At 40.5% G+C, this 19,890-nt stretch overlaps 1 protein-coding gene across 2 annotated transcripts in view; it reads right to left on the bottom strand.

Moving 5' to 3' along the window:
* Hpse (heparanase) overlaps window positions 1-13,067 on the bottom strand; it is a 30,970-nt gene extending 17,903 nt beyond the window's left edge. For both annotated transcript variants that reach the window (XM_047567526.1, XM_047567527.1), the window contains exons 1-3: window positions 12,750-13,067; window positions 5,728-5,873; window positions 3,842-3,967 (exon numbers count right to left, since the gene is read on the bottom strand). In XM_047567526.1, coding sequence (XP_047423482.1) covers window positions 3,842-3,967; window positions 5,728-5,873; window positions 12,750-12,964 — 487 coding nt within the window. In that variant the 5' untranslated portion in view covers window positions 12,965-13,067. The remainder of the gene's footprint in view (window positions 1-3,841; window positions 3,968-5,727; window positions 5,874-12,749) is intronic.
* Window positions 13,068-19,890: the final 6,823 nt, after the last annotated feature.

Raw genomic sequence — 19,890 nt, 5'->3', positions numbered from 1 at the left:
ATGCTGTTCCTTTTTCCTGCCCAAACAGGTTTATATTATAAGTCTATATTCTCATGAACGTTTTTCACATCTACTTAAATAGAACACACCATCTGAGAGCATCTGTGCTAGAAAACTTACCCATATCTTCTAAGACATCTGTCTTAGGGTGCAGGCCACTAACCAAGCAATTAACACACCTTTGCCACAACAGACTTGCACTATCCCTTCCATTGCACCTTGTCCCCCAAGCTGTTTAGCTGTTCCCAACCCTTGGGTCCAGAACAATGTATAGAAACACCTATTGGCTTCTGAAATATTTGTCATTAAGGTGGCATTAAACATGGCAGATGTCTATCTATGTTTCCATGACATAGAGGTTAAAATTGAGAATTTCAAAACAGAGTTCAACTATTTCTCAACAAGATGGCTGGAGTTATGCTAACCTAGTTACATAGTTAGCAAAGGAAGGATATTCCCCAGCTGTAGGAACTATGAAGGTCTAAGTAAGTACCAGAGGCAGGTAAAGAGGTTGGATACCCAACACCTTGGCAAGAACAGGATCATGTGAGTTAGGGAAGCTTTTTTAGCAAATGAAGATAAACTGGTAATACAACCTCCTCCCAAATTAGGAATGCAAATTACTTAATACCATGGAATATTCTCCTAGCAGGTCTATGTCATGATTTATTACAAAGAAGACCTTACCAGGAGGATTGCAAGTTTCAGTCTTAAAAAATAAAAAGGACTTGGGATGTAGCTCAGTGTAAAGTGCCTCTAGGTTGAATCCCTAGTACTCCCCCTAAAAACAAAACAATGAGACTTTACTACTGTAGATCTCTGGTACTTTGTCATTCCTTTAATGATACCTGAGAAGGTCCTGCCTTGGGCCAAATTTAATTTGACAATAAATCATGCTTATTAAAATGTCAGAGTAGTTTCCCCTCCTCTGAAGAACACAAAAAAGAGTTTAGAGAACTACATTAGCTATTAGCACACAAGCTATTTTATGATATATATATATATATATATATACACACACACACACACACTGATACATTGAAATCTAGGTAGTACACAGTAAATCAGACAAATGTAAAAAATATATTTTAAGTAAGGTATAGGCATGACTTGAAGATATTGGGCAATTGGTTTTAGACTACTGCAATAAAGCAAAATCACAATAAAGTGAGTTACACACATTTTTGGTCTCCCAGTACAAATAAAAGTTATATTTATGCTATATTATAGTCTATTAAGTGTATAATAGCATTAAAATATACATACTTTAATTAAAATGCTTTATTGTTAAAAGTGGCAATGATCATCTGAGTCTTTAGCAAGTCATTTTTGCTGGTGGAGAGTTTGCATTGATTTTGATGGCTGCTAACCGATCAGGGTGGTGGTTGCGGAAGACTGGGGTGGTTGTGACAATTTCTTAAACAATGAAGTTTGCCATATCAACTGACTTCCTTCCATAAAAAATTTATCTGTAGCATACAATGTTGTTTAATAGCATTTTATCCAGGGAAGCCCCTCTTTCAGGACTGTAGTCAATTTTCTTTAACCCTGCTGCGTGTGTGTGTGTGTGTGTGTGTGTGTGTATGTGTGTGTGAGTGTTATAAGGGATTAAACCCAGGAGCACTCAACCACTGAACTACATCCCTACCCCTTTTATTTATTTTTTTTATTTTTGAGACAGGGTCTCACTAAGTTGCTGAGGCTGGCCTTGAACTTCCAATCCTCCTGCTTCAACCTCCCAAATTTCTGGGATTACAGGTGTGTGCCACCACGTACACTTCACCTTAAAGTCATTTTTTGCATTACCCCCAACAAGAGAGTCAGGCTATCCTTCAAAGTTTTTAAGCCAGGCATTGACTTTTCCTCTCTTCTTCAGGTATAGGGCACATTGAAAACCTTCCTTGATGATCTTAGGCAGATACTGGGGATAATTTACCGCAGCTTCTACATCAGCATTTACTGATCATTTTGCACTTTTATGCTATGAAGATGCTTCTTTCCTTAAACCTTATGTATTAATTTCTGCTGGATTCAAATTTTTTGTCTGCAGCTTCCTCAGTCCTCTCAACCTTCACAGAACTAGAGAGTTCAGGCTAGATTAGGCTTTGGCTCAAGGGAGTGTTATGGCTGGTTTGATCTATCCACACTGGTAAATATCCATTTCTCCATATCAGCAATAAAAGTGTTTTGCTTTCTTATCATTTGTGTGTGCACTGGAATAGAACTTTCAATTTCCTTCCATAATTTTTCCTTTGCACTCAGAATTTGGCTGTTTTCGGCCTACCTCAGCTTTCGACCTTTCTCACAAAGCTTGATCATTTCCGGCTCTTGATTTAAAGAGATGTGTGGCTTTTATTTTCACTTGAACATTTAGAGGACATTATAAAGTTATTAATTGGCCTAATTTTAAGATAGTTGTGTTTCAGGGACAAGGGAAGCCTGAGCAGAGGGAGAGCGATGGGGGAACAGCAGGTCAGCAGAGCAGACAAGGCATACACAACATTTATCAATTAATTTTGCTGTCTTAAATGGGTATGGTTTGTGGCACCCTGAAACAATTAAAATACTAACATCAAAGATCACTGATCACAGATCACCATAACGAAAATAATACAAGTTTAAAATATTTCAAGATTACCAAAATGTGACACAGAGACATTAAATCAGCATGTGCTATTGAAAAAATGTTGCCAATAGATCTTCTTGATGCAGGATTGTCACAAACTTTCATTTTGTTAAAAAAAAGTTAATATTTTTGGAGGATGATAAAGCAAAGCACCATAAAATGAGATATGACTATGATTTTTAAAAATGTTGACTAACCAAATAAAGTCATGGGAATTTACTTTTTTAAAAGCCAAAAGAAGACAGGTTTAGAGTATCTGAGCAGATGATTATCTTACTTGAGATCCAGAGTGACTGCAGAAAACATCAACTTTCAGATAAAAATATATTGCATAGTTAAATAAAGACAGCTTGTTTCATTTACTTTAAAGTCCTATGTGGTAATGTCATCCTCTTTTGAAGACTAAAAAAGTGTTCAGTGAATGGAAATAAATTCCTGCTTAGCTGAGTTAGTCATGTGTTTGTAAAGCCACAGAGGGAAGAGAAAGTAGCTTGGTGGGTGAGACTGTTGGTACAAGTCGGTATTGCCTGCCTAATGATATATATCAACTCCTAGCATGGAATGGATCTCCCTTATCTGAAATACTTGGGACCCAGAGTGTTTCAAATTTTAGAATTTTCTGGATTTTGGAATATTTGCATGAACTTTATCAGCTGAGCATCCTTAGTCTGATTGACATTCAAAAATTTTGGATTTTGGAGGAGTTTGAAGTCTGGATTTTTCAGATTAAGGATTGTCAACCTGTAGGGGTTACTTCTGGGAGGGGAAAGAGATGAAAAAGTTGTGCATGATTTCCACATTTTACATAAGGAATATATTCATGTCTTCCTCGTCTCCCTAGTTCTTGAGAGTGGTAAAAGTCATTCATTATTAGTTCATGAACTGTTGATTTCTAAACCTCACTCTGTGGCTAGGAGGCAAATTTAGATGAAAAGGAAAAAGCTAGAAATAAAGTTTCAGGTTCAAGATTTCCCATGAACTCTTCCTTTTTCTTTCTAGTGCTGGTTATTAAACTTGGGACCTTATGCATATTTAATGTGTGCGCTACCACTGAGCTACACTCCCAGCCCCAGCCCCACCCATGAACTCTTGATAGTATTTAAATACTGTATAGCTTTACACAACTGCTGTAGCGCTTACTAGACTCAAACCCAATTAAACCTAACCAAATACTATTATGATTGGAACACCTGCTGGAAGCCTTGTGTTTCTTACTTGAGTAGGTGCTGCTCTTGAACTTTTTCTGATATTGTTCTCGGAGTAGCAACTGCTCCTGGAAAGGCCATTCCAACTGTAGCCTTTTCTTCACATCAGAAAGGAGTAAACCAGATTTGCAAATATCTGTGAGCAGAAGCGAGAATTAGAGAACGTGTTTTTTTTGTAGTAAGGTCGAAATCCTGTACACGTTTAGTTAGCCATTACATGACTACAGCAGCATAATTAAGTTTCAGGTTATTAGGTAAGAAATCAGAGAAAGATATGGTCTGTTACAGGTGCCAAATTTGCCAGTTTACCAACCACCACAAGAAAACCTCCAAAGAACCGGTTTCCTAAGAAACACTGGACATACTCTGGACACAGAACACTGGATATGGCTTCAAATAATTTAACAATTCAGAAGATAGCTGAGAAGTTTGAAATTACCAGGGAACCATAACAAAGGAAACTCAGTTCAGTTCACTTTAAAATACATAGTAGACATTTATAATACATGGACTCTGCCTGCTTCGTGGTGATTTCCTCTTGCTATAATGAAGATAGGCCAGGATTATTGACTTTTCCCTGCTCCTCTACATTTGATACCATCCAAGCTTCTGGGACCACAACACATATACTTGGAAAACCTTGTTGCTGTGCTGTTGGGGGACCTGTGTTTCTTTATCACAAGGCAGCAGGGCCTCTGGGTGCTTGCTGCCAGGGCGGTTGACTGGTCAACCACTTCCTTTCTGGAAATCTGCACATTGTGACTGGCTGGCCACCAGGGTTCCTCTATCCCTGTGCTCACAAAGGATGTTTCAGAGGAACTGGGATAATCCCAGTGACACCCCCTCCCCACAAGATTTAAAAAAAAAAAAACAAAAAACAACTGGTGACTAAAGGACAGTTTCCTGTCTAAAAAGGTCTAGAGCTTTTGAAGGCATATGACTGCTGGACAGGGCCAAGTCCAAACAAACGATTCTATAACTGTTATTCAAAGAGAAACCTCTGCCTTTCTTCTCTTTTTTCTAATTACCACTCAGTCAATTGTGGCCCAATATCTGATTAAATGTTCTGTTTGCCAGCTGAAGAAAATAAACAGAAGGAAAATATGTAATACATGGAATAATTACATATTGCTCATTAATATAGGTATCAGATACACATTATTATAATTCACTGATGTATATGATATATTTATCAATTGCTCAGATAGTAATTTAACTTTCATTTGACCTCTGGTAACACTTCTGAAAGACCCAGGACAATCCTCAAGGCTCCATAGGGCAGGTTTCTCGGGTGAAGCCACACACTTGTAATAACAGAATCACCTAACCAGCTTGCTAAACTCGGACTCTAAGGCTGTAACCCAGATATCCATATATTCAGACTCACAGCAAGTGATATAAACAGCCAATAATGACTGAGAACCATTGCCCAGTAAATCAAGTCTTGAAACCCATTTGTAGAAGCAGAGGATATCTCTATGTCCCTTGTTAGAGCTTCCTTCCACATTCTATTTCCAGAATAAACGTGCTAAATTTAAATAAATCTATTGCTGTGTGGATATATTCAGCTGGAAATACTCTCTTCAGTTTGTCACCTTTCTGCCCATGTGCTCCCTCTAAGCAGCCCTGTCCTTTGGCTACAACCACTGTCCTATTTGCAGCACAACTTATTCTCAGTTATGCTTAGCATACCTTGTCTGTAAGGTTCTGTAGTCATGAAAAGATCAGATGAGAAAACCTGCCCACAGCTTGATCCTGTCATTTTTGTGCATCCACAGGTTAGCTGGGGTCCTCAACCTCTTGTTAATTATTACATGCAAGCAATAACACTTTTCTCCCAGGATTCTTATGACAGACACAAGTTAATTAAAATATAGAATCTTTAAAAAGTTTCACCCTGGTTGACTTGAGATTGCCAGTAACTTCTCTCTTCAAAGGTTGGTTCCTTCTTGGGATCAAAAGTTAGAAAGTCTGTCTTGGTGCCACCAAATCTCAAGTATGCAGGAGACAAACCTCTGGCTAAAGTACGAAGCTTTGGAGAACTGTTATGAAGACAAGGGAGAAAGTATAATTATTTTTTTTCCAAGATGACTCTGTCAAATGTTTTTGCTTTCTTTTCTGTTGAGGGACCTATTTTCTGACTTTTAACTGGTAACTTGCCTCAGGGATGGAGAGAGATGGACATATTTATACATAGAAATTATAGGTTTGGTTATTAATTTGATGTTGAGGAGGAGGCAAGGGTTTCTCTTTGGAAGCACCTTGGAAGATGGCAATATCATTTGTTGAGATAAAGAACTGGTAATAGATTGGAGATAAGGATGAAGGAAAAACAGGGAGGGAGCTTAGTTTGTAGAATTTGAGATACCAAAACCCCTATTTCCATCTAGCCTTTGGCCAAGTGTCTGGAATTCAAAAAACATTATCTAGGCTTGGGATATAGATTGATGAGTCCTCAGTATAAAGATCAGTGACTGGTAACCCCTAGTGCACAGGTCCCAAGACATGGTTCCAAAACCCATGTGAGGAACCTCCTCTGACAGAGTCGCTCAAGCCTGACAACATCACTGCCTTTAGCCAAGCATTGACTCTAGTTCTTGGCATTGTGATCATTTGATGATAGAGGAAACTCATTTAGATTCATGTAGCTAATACCTGTAAGCAATCGAGATTTGGCACTTCCTCTTTGGGAAGTGGCAGGAAAAACTAGCACCTGGGAAAGGAGCCAAGGCATTGAAAGATGGCCTGGGTGAGATACCTAAGTGCCAGGGCTGGTGCACAAAGGTTGGGACTATATCACCCAGGGGCGCTATCCAACACATCACCCTGCCTTATTTTCTTCACAGCATTCGCCACTCTCTCAAGTCAGCCTCATGTGTTTCCTTGGTTTCCTATCTAGTCCAGCCTCACTCCTGATGCAAGCTCCCTGAGAGCAAGGAACCTTGTCTGTCTGGTTTATCAGACTCTCCCTAGTACCTAGACGAATGCCTGGCACACAGCTGGTACTTAATAAATATGTGTTAAGTAAATGAACAAGGGAGGCCAGTCTGATGAAAGGGGAAGTGGAGGCTAAACAAAGATTATTTTCTGAACAAAATTAAATTAAAACCCAATGCTATGGCTATTGCGTAAAGGAAAATACTTTTCAAAGTTTTGATATTAAGGACCTTTTTGTCTCCTTTGCACGGAATACTTCCACGTTTTGAGAATACAATATTGGTGCCTTCTGACAAAAGACAAAAAAAAAAAAAAAGATTTAATACAGCTGCAGAACTTTGCCATAAAAACAGAATTGATCAAAGGTACAGTATTTCAATCATATGCAGGGAAAAAAGGAAAGGGAAAAATAGCCACTACCACAATGACATAGAAATAACAAAAGAATATATAAAAGCAGCTGCAGCTATTTCGATTCCAGAGCAGTTTGTTAGAGGGAAAACCCAGGAGTCTGCGGTTGTTTTTATTTTAGCTTTTGTGCAAATACAAGTTGTATATCTTTGACACAAAAAGCAGAGGTGGTTTATTAATATGCACCAAACATTAAGTAATATTTTTCCATTTCCATATTTGAGGGTTACACTGTAGATTCCAAAGGGAGAAAATTTGGTTGGAATAAGTCAGATTTTTGAGTTTTAGCAGGAAGAATAATGGCACAGGGTTTGGGGTTACTATCACAAGAGGGGTTTGGGTGATAAATCAAGAAGGCCTACGCCAGGTGCACAACTGCAATCCCAAAGACTTGGGAGGCTGAAGCAGGAGGATCACAAATTCAAAGCCAGTCTTAGTAACTTAGTGAAGCCCTAAGCAACTTAGTGAGAACCTACCCTAAAATAAAAATAAAAAAAAAAACAACAAAGGGCTGGGGATGTGATTCAGTACTCAAGGTCCCCTGGGTTCCATCCCTGGTACAAAAAAAAAAAAAAAAAAAAAAAAGTGGAAAAAAAAAGCCCAAATCAGGTATGGAAGAAGTGGAAAGAAGAGGAAATTGTTCAGTGGAGGCACTTCCAAAAAAAAAAAAAAAATGTGATGGGAACTTACTTTTACCATGAAATAAAGGAGCTGAGAGGATATGGAGTTGTAGTTCCAAAGTGAGGGGTTTGAATTTAAGTTTTTGGATGTTGGAAGGTCACTAGTGATGAAGGGCATCAAGGTCACGGCATTCACTAGCTGAAATGGTGTGAAGTCATGTGTGCTGACAAGCCAGCTCTCAACAAAGTGCCCTGATTTTCAGGGTTTGCAATTTCCATCATGGTGTTCATATCATGGTGATGTAAAAATTCCCATCACAGCCCATTTCAAGACAGCAGTATGATGTCACTGAATGCAGAGTTGAGAAGAAATGAACTCATTTTATGAGCTGGTGCAAGCTGCTTACCACACTGAATGAAGATTATCAGATAATGTGTGGGGTGAAGAAATTGAGGGAGTAGTTTATTCAGATGGACTCAAAGGCATCCAGGATGATGATGGAACTTGATGGTGGAAACAGGGAGATCAGTGCCAGTCTTTCATCAATAAGGAGAAGTCTTGCAGCAGAGTGCAATGACGAGGAGCATTGGATGAGAACCAGAAGCGAAGAGAGTGAACCTCACACCAGTGTCATAACAATCATCTCTAATATGCGTCAGCTTAGTCCAAGCTGAGTGTTTTAAGCATGTTGCATAGATTTTTTTTTTTTCACTTAGTCTCCAAACAACCCAATGATGTGGGTGTCATTATTATCCTCATTTTACAGACATGGAACCTGAACAAAAGGAAACGAAGTTAACTTGTCCAAGGTAATAAGTCAAGAGATTTGAACTACAGTAGTCTGCATTCAAACTAGTGGGCTATTATCTAGAAAATGTGTGGGGGAACAGGAAAAGGACTGGAGTGTGGGAGAATGCGCAGCCTGAATTCTAAAGGGCTACAGAGGAAGAGCGTGTCTTCAGGAAGTGCCACGTTTTTAGCTGGGCAAGGGGAGTATTCTGAGGATACAGTGGGATCACCACACAAAGGAGCACGGTGGAAAGGTTCAGGAGGGAGGGGAACACTAAGAGTTTACTCAGGGGGACAATGCTTCTCAGGGATCAGAACGGTCATTGTTCTTAGTGCTCTCTTTGCCGTGGTCATTTCTGCCAGCAATTGGCACATGGAGGATCTGTGGCTCTTTCCAACGTCAGTTATAAAAATGTGCAACTTTGTTAATGAAGATGCAGGAATCTGTTTATTTTTATTTATTTATTTTTTTGGTACAGGGAATTGAACCTGGGGTTGCTTAACCATTGAGCCACATTCCCAGTCCTTTTTTTAAAATACATTTTAAAAAATATTTTTTCAGTGGTCAATGAACTTTTTATTTATTTATTTATATGCAATGCTGACAATCAAACCCAGTGCCTCACACCTGCGAGGCAAGTGCTCTACTGCTGAGCCACGACCCCAGTCCAATATTTTGTTTAGAGACAGGGTCTCGCTGAGTTGCTTGGCGCCTCGCTTTTGCTGAGGCTGGCTTTGAACTCTCAATCCTCCTGCCTCAACCTCCTGAGCCACCGGGATTACAGGAATGCACTACAGTGCCCCACAGGAATCTAACTGTTGAAAGTTATTACTAATGAATATTTATTGAACTGGCAAAAAAAGATGAACTTTGCTGAAGAAAAATAAGCAGATTACTGTGACAAGCAAACACAACTGCATTATTAATGTTATTGCTGTTCAATAGCATTTTGCTTTGTAATACTTATGATTTTTTTAAAGTACAGTACTCAGTTTTGTGCCATTTTATCTATATGAGGGAATGTCTTATATGCTCCTGTATGTGTCTTGACTGAAATGTAAGCACCCTCTAATACGTAGCCACTTTACATGTGTTAGGAGTCTGAATTGGTAACTGCTATAAACATATAAAACAGATTTTGGAGATGTAGTTTGAGAAAAGAAATGTCAAATAACTCATTAGTAGTTTTATAGCAATTACATGTTCTAATGTTAAAAATAATCAAATTGATAACATGCTTATTAAAATTAATTTCACCCATTTCATTTTATGTTTTTTTTGTCTTTTCTTTTTTGGAACTGGGGATCAAACCCAGGGTATTGCATATGCAAGGCAGGCGCTTTGCAACTGAGCTATATCCTAGCCCTATTTTCCCTTTTTAAAATATGACTACTAGAAAATTTAAAATTACATAAGTGCCTTGCAACACGAGGCTTGCATTAGATTTCTATTTTACATGCTATTTCAAGGGCCAGGTCCTCTTTGGTGTTCTGTGCCAAGATGGGCTGAGGAAATATTTTTGTTTGTTTTAATTTTCTCTGGGAAGAAAAATTACAGCTACTCTTTTTCAATTCTAAATTGTTCTATCATTAGCATTTAAGTTTTGTGTACTTAAAACACAGATGAACCTGTCTGCCATTGTGGGAAACCAGAACTATGCCCTCTGACTAAATTTACTTAGACCTCCTTTCAAGGACCTTATAGGTTTCGGTACTGATTCCCTTACCTGTGTGTCAGTCCTTCTTTTCATTATATCGGTCTCTCAGTTTGTTTCTGGACAATCTTTTTCTAACATGCTCTGCCTCATTTTGTTTAAAAAATAAAAATTGCTTTGCTTTCTTTTTGTGTACTGTTGTCTTTTTGATCAAAGTCTGGTTTCAAACTCTGCTTTCATTTGCTATCTGGCTGACCATGGCCAAGTTATTTAATCTCCTCGAATCAGAAATTCTTCACTCTTAAAATGGGAATGATAATAGTACTCATATCATAATGCTACAGCAAAGACCAAATGCATTAGGACCAAGAAGGAACCTAGCACAGGGCCTGGGGAAGGGCAAGGGCTCAGGCAGTGTCAGCTCTCTGTATTGTCCTCGCCTTTCTTACTCAGCTTTCAGCTGCTCAACTCTTGACATTCTTGCCCACGCATCTTCACTTTTAAGGAACTGGGATAAAACAACAACCCTCTCAGCCTCCTCTACTATAAACAAACAATAAGCTTAGTACCATCTTCTGAGATGGCTGGGCTACCCCAGGCCCTGTGCTAGCTACCCTGGGGAGATGGACCTTCACGCCCTAATCTACAGTGAAGACTTAGCTCAGGAAAAGGACCTCCTGCTTCTTCTCCTCAGCTGAGAACAGTGAATACAGATGAGCAACCTGGAAAGAAGCCTGTATGGAGAGGCATTGTTTTATAAATGTACCCACCCACCCACCCATGCGCACACACACACACCTCAAGATTAAAATGTACAACAAAATATAAAAACACCAAATCAGGTTGTCTCTTGGGTTTTCATTATCCTCCAGTCTCCAACAAAATGGGAGTGGGGTAAGAGGGAAGAAAGCGTGCTATGGGAAGTCAAGAGATGTGTTAAAAGAGTAAAGGTATCACTCTTACTGAATTGTAACCTGGAAGTTCTATGTGTTTGGGATGGAGATGCTAGTTCATTGGGGCGAACTTGACTGCAGGGTGTTTGAACCTTGACCCTAAAAGTCATACTGTAAGTTTTTTCTTTTGTACCTGTTTCTCCGGGGGGGGGGGGGGATCCCCAACTGCCCTTCCCTGGAGAGGTGGTGTGGCACCTGCTAGCTGTGTCAGAAGAGGACTTCGCTCCTCACATTTAAGTAAATGGACATCTATTTCATCATGTTTTCACTGCCCCCTGCCCCCAGACCCGAGATCCACGGATCCAGAGGCCTGTGTTCAGCATGTATCCAGAGTATTCTTCCCAGCCTCCATCCAGCTGCAGCCAGGTGTCAACTTTCTTTCCTTAAGGCGAAGGGCAAAAAGCAGGGCCCCTCCTCCCCAGAGAGGAGAAAAGAGAGGTTAACTATGATCAAAGAAACACAGAAAATTGCTGAATGGCTAAGCAAACACCATTTCCCGGGAAGAGACAAGTAACTTAAACACTCCAAGTCAAACATTGTGCCAATTACTTATCACATTATCAAATTTTCATAATAATTCCATGAGGCAGGCTCTAGAAAGTCTGTTCTACAGATAAAGAAGCAAAGGCTTGGAGTGGCCAAGCTGCCTGTAAAAGCCAAGTCACCCTGTTTCACACAGTTGGGAATCAAGACAAGGTGTCCTGCCTGCCAATCTCTTAACCACTAACTAGGCCACCTGTGAAATTAGCAATGACCTGACAGTGTGGGCTCAGGAAGGGCAGGTCTAGGCCTTTGACAATGGTGAGATGATACACTGGTGAAGATGTGGTCATCTCTGGGCACTCCCATGGCCTAGATGACCTAGGACTGTCCTTGCAGCTGTTCATCAGATCAGATTGGGGCAAAAGCAATAAACCTGCAACAGGTGCATTTCCACAGGTGAGGAGGAAATAAACCATTTAAAGCTGTTAAAGCAGCACCACATTTTGCAGCTTCATTTTGGAGAGACATCTATTAGGGCTCTGAGTCACTGCAGTAGTCTCCTAGGTCTCACTTAGCTAACATTTAGATTTTTAAAAGAAATAAGTAACACATATTCTTCTCCTTTGAGGTCTTTTACGTCTGACTTTTTATATTATTTATTTTTAAAAAACAGAATCTTCCTAACAGAGTTTAAAGGACCACAGCCTGCATCACAAGCTTATTTTTTCTATACTACACAGCAAATTCAAACAGCCCTCCAGGGGCACTTGTCTCTGTCCCCTCCTTCTAGCGGGGTGCTAAGGCAGGTGGGTAGTTTCTTTTCCAAATTTTTCCATAATACTTGAGTTTAGTTGGCATTAGGCCAACACGTGCTGAATGTATGAAGGAAGTAAAAAGGCGAAAGCTGTCTGCAGCTGGCTGGAGAGGGTGTATGTGTGTCGTGGGGGAGGGTGTTCCCAAGACCAAATGTAAAGTTGTTTCACCGCAGAAGAGAAAAGAGTGGCTGGCCCGACTGCAGCCTGTGTCCGGAGGCCAGGAAAGGGGACAGGACCAGGAGGCTGGCGCTTACCCCAGGAAGGTGAGGAACCGCGGGTCGGTGGCCAGGTTGGCGTCGATGGTGAAGGACAGGAACGCGGGACTCACCAGGTGCAGTGGCCGCTCAGTGTAGAAGTCCAGCTCCACGATGTCCTTGGCCTGCCGGGGTCCCGCCAGGGCGCCCTGGGAGAGAGGACCGAGCGGCCCCAGGAGCAGCAGGAGCAGCCCCGGCTTGGAGCGCAGCAGCATCTCGGGCTCACCTGGCCGCCCCACCCGCAAGCGGCTGCGCAGCAATAACAGAGAGCGCGCTCACTTCCTCCTGCCTGGCCACCGCACCCTTTTCTTCTTTTCTCCACAGTCTCACGCCCTCACCCCTCCCACTGCGCCCTACATCCCTCCCACTCCTCCCCTGCATCCCTCCCACTGCTCCCTCTTCTCCCCGCCCTGCCTCCCCCGGTCACTCCCATTTCCTTGCAGGCTTTCCCCTCGGTGGCGGTCACGTCCACTTACGAAATCACCCACACTCACTCATCTGAAGGGTGCACAGATGGCTAAGACCCAAGCGCCTAGAAGGCTAGTAGGGAGCGCCCGGGGAGGAGTGCTGAGCATCTGGAACTGCGCTCCCTTAGGGAAAATGTCCTGCTCCAGGTTGGAGGGTACAGGGTCGTTTCCCTCTTCCAGGTCCCATCCAGATGGCGCTACTTCTTCTGAATCTCCGGTTGAGCATTCATCACTTTCCCTCTCATTTGGTTTAAAACACTTGCTTGTCACTTGAGCTTACCAAAATTGGATTAACCCTGTGTTCTCTGCCCAGGAAACTATTTCTCAGGTATCTTACTTTGGCTTGAAAAACCTGACCAAGTGAGCTTTGGCTAAACTACACCTAGAAAGAGATCAACTCTTCAACAATTCTTTATCATCTTAGGTAAATAGTATTTAGTGGAGTCTTAGAAATCCACTAAATAATAACATGTTATTATTACTTATTATTATTGGCTTAGAGATCTGAAACTGAGGAAAGAAACCTTCATACAAGTGTGAAGTGTTGACTACCCCTTGGATTTGGAGACTCTGTCAAATTTCCCCTCTGTGCATTTATCTTTGGTTTTTATCCAAACTTTTCTTTAGTTTTCCTTTAATGTTTAGGCCGATGTATAATTATAACAAGCACCAAGCACTTAGTGCCTACTGTATGTCTGATTCTGGAGAGGTACTTTACCTGTGTTACCTCTCATTTTCACAACCTTGCTAAATACACATTTTCCACAAGGCCCCAAGCTCTGAGGCAGCAACTTGTCCAAATGTCAGAATTGAAATGTGAATGTAGTTAAACAATCTGGACAGACAGCAGCCTTGAAGCTCTCCTTGACCTCCAGGCTGCTGAAGTCCCCCATGACATATTCTCATAGCATCCTGAGTTTGTGAGAACTTAACCACATTTGTTAGTACTGGATGTTGCTCAGCATTGACCTCATCTACTGAAATGTAAACTTCTCGAAGGCAGAGTTAAGGTTTGTTTTGTCCACTGTGCTAGCCACAGCCTGCTTGGCACTTTGTAGGCATCCAATAAATATCTGTTGGAAAAAACCCTGAGCTTTTTCCTGCTTATATTAGCAATAAATAAAAATAGGCTGTTTTTTGAAGTGTACATCAAATTTTCATCAATCTATTAAGTAATTTTAAAGTTAAATGCATAATTTTGCAATTGGAATCAGGTTGACATCCTAGAATGACAGTATACATATGAAAAAAATTCATATATGATCACCACGCTGCTCAGAGAGTACAATCCTATGCCAGCAGATATGAAGTTAAAAAAGCAGTCTAGGTTCTTTTTCTACCTTTGTCATGATATTAATCATACATTCCACCCAATGTCCCTGTCTCATGGAGCACAAATCTTACCAATTTCCTTGGAATATTTGGGTGATTTGAAAAGTGGATCATTGCAAGTTTTCTAAGTTTTCAGTATTCACTTGTGACATTCTGAGATGTGGGTCATGATCCACATGCAAGTTACTGATTTGGTAACTGGGAATACATAAATGAGGAAGCAAAGAGAGGTAACATGTTCACGTGAAGATTCACTGGCTGAGATGAGAAGTTTCTGGCTCTTGACTCTGGGTTGTTGGCTTGATCCACTATGCTGGGAGGTAGGAGGGAAGAATATATGGAAATATTAATAGAAAATTGTCATTTCAGAGATACTTTATAATAAGACACCTGTTATGGTTTAGATATTTGGTGTCCTCTAAAAGTTCATATGTGAGACAATGCAAAAAGGTTTGGAGGAGAAATGATTGGGTTATAGCCTTAAACTAATCAGTGAATTAATCCCTGATGGATTAACTAAGCGGTGATTGGAGGCAGGTGGGGTGTGGCTGGAGGAAGTGGTTCATTGGGGGTGTGGCTTTGGGATACATACTTTGTATCCAAAGAGTGGAGTCTCTCTCTCTGTTTTCTGATCATCATGTGAGCTGCTTCCCTCAGCCATACTCTTCTGCCATGATGTTCCGCCTCACCCCAAGGAATGGAGCTGGCCTTCTATAGACTAAGACCTCTGAAACTGTGAGCCCTCAAATAAACTTTTTCTCCTCTACAATTGTTCTGGTCAAATCTTTTAGTCACAGCAGCGAGAAAGCTGACTAAAACAACACCTTATATTTTTTTGGCAAGTTATAGGTTACTAGCAGCCTAGCTAAAACCCTTTGACATGTGCTTTAGTCCTGGGTAAGGTATGGGGTCTTGGACCAGTTTTTCAACTTCCAAGGGCTTCACTTTCCTCATCTGTTAAATGGTAGTAATAATACATATTTCATGCTGGGCTCTGTGGCACCACACCAGGTGCTCAAAGTCTTTTATTAAAAATTAATTGACTTCCTACATGTAAAACACCTAGGTTCATATGCAGTATGAAGTATAAGTTCAATAGATGAGAGAATTTTTAAAAATATTATCAATTTTTTTTTCAAAATAAACTTGTAAACTAAATTTAGACCCAGCTTTCTGATTCCAAGCCCGGCTTTTCCACTATATCATCCAGATTTAGTGACTCACAAATTAAGTGATGATGATGATTTAGAAATAAAAATCTTCAAATAAACTAGGACAGTGCATATGAATCACTTAATAATTATAATATGGTATTATAATAGGGACTTAGACTCTTGACCTTTTTTTTTTTTTTTTTTTTTGGTACTGGGGATTGAACCCAGCGTCATTTTATCATTGAGTTACATCTCTATCCCTTTTTATTTTTTATTTTGAGATAGGGTCTTGCTAAGTTGCTGAGGGGCTCACTACATTGCTGAGGCTGGCCTTGAACTTGTGATCCTCCTGCCTCAGCCTCCTGAGTTGCTGGGATTATAGGCATGTGCCACTGCCCCTTCCCTTTTGCCTGCAAATACCTGATGGGTGACTGAAAGCAGGATTAAAACGTTATTCAACCTTCATTCTGCTTCTTTCTCCTTTGCTCTGAGTCACCTTGGACTTCAGGAACAAGGTCTGATACACATCTTGTGATAAGTGGAAGCTACTCCCCAGACAACATTAACTTTCTTTTGCTGACAAGGCTCTTCTGACCAGTCCTGAGATAATGATGAAGCAGACTACACCTGGTCCAGGTCACCTGCTTTGGCATCTGTGAAAAGCCTCCAGGTATGCAAATCCCCCAACCCTCACCCTCATTCTCCGTTATAAAATCTCAAAGTCATTGTGGGCCCTCCAAGGCAGAGCTAAGGACATGAGTCCCCTGGTCTTCCAGGTGTAGCTACATGGATCAAAGTTCTTTTCATGCTTTTCACTACCTTCTCTGTTTGGTTTTTGGGGCAAGTAGCTAGACCTGATTTGTTGGATCCCTAGAATCAGGCCTCTGTCCTAGGAGTCTGGTAACAATATCCTTTCCATGTGAACTTTGGGTTGATTTTCAGTAGTGTCATTTAGGGTTTTGGTTTGGGGATTTACCTGGTATACATATAAACACTTATAAGACAACAAATTGATTTCAGGGTGTTTCTAGAAAATAGCAATCTTTTCACTTGTCTGTCTAGAAAATTAAGGTTTTCTTAATGTAGAAATCTCTTTGTCGGCCAAACTTGTTTAGGCATTTGTGGTTACCTCCAAGTTCTGTAAATAGTTACATACTCTGAGTTATTGGTTTATGACTTACTGAAGTTAACTTTAAGTTTTAATTATTTGGTGATCAAACTATACTCTAAAACAAACTAAAAGAAAATCTTTGCTAGATACTGAAAGAAAGAAATTTAACAACTATTGAGTCCACCTTGTTCTTCAAAGTGCTTTCACATATTAATTTCTTTATCAGTTCATTCAAATATTTATTGGGTGTCTACCATGTACCAAGCACTGAGCTTGGTAAGCATCAGTAAGCACAAACAGGAATGCTTCCTGTGCTCTGGAAGGCTCAGACTTCCCCTTCTACTAGGGAAGTGGAAGGTATCTTTTAAAAAATCATACAAAAGTAAAATTTAAAGTGCAGTAGGTTCTCCAAAGATGGCGGTACTTTACATATGTGTGATGGAGGATTTGCATCTGGGTGGGGAAAGGGGTCCTGAGGAGGTAACACTTGAGTTGAGATCTGAAAGGTGAGTAGACAACTAGTCCAAGATGGGGGAACTCATTCAAGGCTAAGGAGAGGGCAAAGGTTCTGGAGTGTGAAGGAGCATGTAGAGTAAAGGGGACTGAGAGGGCTGGGGCATCTGGATTGGAGAGAGCAAGGGGTTGACTGGGGACACAGGGACAAACACCACAGAAACTTGCAGTGACCCTGGTGCAATGGGAAGCCATTGAAAGGTCTTCAAGCCTGGGGTAGGGGATGTCGTATGATTGGTTTACTATGTTTAAAAGGTAAACTATAGAGCCGGAGGTGTAACTCAGTGATTGAGTACTTGCCTAGCACATGTGAAACCCTAGGTTCCACCCCTAGGACTGCAAAAAAAAAAAAAAAGACAAACTGTAAATGTAAATGGTCTGTTTCTTCTTTTGGGTTGATGATTATTTATGGTACATGGATGTGCATTTTTCTATAGATACAGATAGATTTCTAGTTTGTAATATGAGTATATATATGAGTATATATATATGTATGTATATATATAATGTATGAGATCACTATAAATATGTATACCATGCTATGCAATATGAAATATGTGTTTCTGTGTCTGTAGCCAGCTAGGCACTGGCACTGTGAGCCAGCAGATGTCAGGAAAAGCAGGAAGTGTTCTTAGAATCATAAGAAGAAATAAGCTCCAGTGATCCTACGTGATAACCTGGTAGATAATTTACTGTAGTTTGGGAGTTTACTCAAAAGGCCCCTGAGAAAAGCTGGCTGCCTAAATTTGGTCACATGTCTCTGAAATGATAAAGGCCTTGGAGACCCCACTGATTATACTCATTCCAAAAGCATAATAAAGTAAATTGAGTGGTACATTAAGTGTCATTACCTTCATCAATAAACAGTAAACTGTAAACAGTATAAACAATGTAAATGCAAACAGTTCAAACAGTTCAAACATGGGGCGGAGAATGAAGGAGTCTAGCAAATGCTTTGGAAATAAGGAAGTGGTTGGGATGGGAGAAATTATCTGTTGTGGTAAAATAAGGACATAAGAAAATAGTTTTGGGCTGGGGATATAATTCCGTTTCTGGAGTGCTTGCCTAGCATGGACAAGGCCCTGGATTCAATTCCCAGCACCACCAAAAGAAACAAACAGAAAAAAAAAGAAAAGAAAATAGTTTACTAAGAGCCAAATATGAGTGAATCATGGCCCAGGAACATGAATTCAAGTTATCCTGAATATATTCTACCCTTGAAAAGATTACATGAACTTTTAAAAAAATTTGTTCTATTCAGTTATATATGACATGAACTTTTATAGTCACAGCAGAGAAGGAAGTCATAAAGCAATACATTTACCAGCGATATTGTTGTGAGCATCAGGTAGGCAGCTACAGCAAGGCAGGGAGGTCCCTTCTATAGGTTTCAGATGTTACAGCATTCTTAGTTTTAGGGTTGGTGGAGCCTAGACGTCTGCTAAGCTGAGTGATACCTTCTAAGAAGCTTATCTGTTAGTTATGAGAATGTTAGGTCAGATACAAAAGATAGACCAAGATAAACTTGGCTCTAGACCTACAACATTCCATCTCTCCACAAGTGCAATGTTCTAGTCATCAAGGTTCAGCAGTCTGTAGGATTTTAATACAGATGCTTCTTTTTCAGGGAACTTCATGTAGCCTATCCTAATAGTATATGTAGGCTAGACTCTCTACAGTGCACTTGATTTTGGGCCAGTGTCAGCATTATGGTTTGGATCTGGAATAGCTCCTAAAGGCTCACGTATGGGTCCCCAGGTGGTGGTGCTATTGAGGTGGTGGAAACTTTTGGAGGAAGTTAAGTCACTGGGGCATGACTTTGAAGGGTATATTGGGACCCTGGCCCCTTCCTTTCTCTCACTCTGTCTCTCTCTTTGCTTCCCAGCCACTTTAGGTGAGCAGTTTTGCAGTTCCACCGTGATATTCTGCCCTACCATGGGCCCAAAGCAATAGAGCCAATGGCCGTGGACTGAAACCTTGGGACAAAATACATCTTTCCTCTTTTCAAGTTGTTCATCATAGGTATCTTGTCACAGCATTAGGAAGCTGACTAATACAGTCAGTTAGTTTTATACTCTCTCAAGAATAAGTGGGGCTAAGTGGTATATGCGTGCCTACCATGTGTGAGACCCTATGTTCAATTCCCAGAAGTACAAAAAAAGAAAAGGAAAGAAAGCGTCTTGAAGATGGGCCAAAATTATTTCCTTCTTTGTTGACTCCAAATGAGGAGTTAAGAATGGAGGTGGCCTGTGTAGGAAACAGCTCTTACTATAGAACTAACACTACTGGAGACTGACGCCTTGTAATAGCTGTTGTTTACATCCAAATTTTTGGCGAAAGTGCATCCTGTAGCAGTCAACAAGCTGGTATGTAATTGCTTCTACAACTTTTATTGACTAGTTGGTTCAGTCATTGCTGTGATTTGAATGTGTACCCCCAAAAGCATATGTTGGAATTTAATTGCCTTTGTTAACAGTACTAAGAGGTGATTAATATCATTATTGGGGGAGAGTTCAATATTATGGGAATGGATTCCCTGTAAAAGGGTAAGTTCACCCTTCTCT

The sequence above is a fragment of the Sciurus carolinensis genome, chromosome 10, assembly GCF_902686445.1.
Source record: "Sciurus carolinensis chromosome 10, mSciCar1.2, whole genome shotgun sequence".
Classification (NCBI taxonomy): domain Eukaryota; kingdom Metazoa; phylum Chordata; class Mammalia; order Rodentia; family Sciuridae; genus Sciurus; species Sciurus carolinensis.
This window is presented reverse-complemented; position numbering and strand designations above follow the sequence as displayed.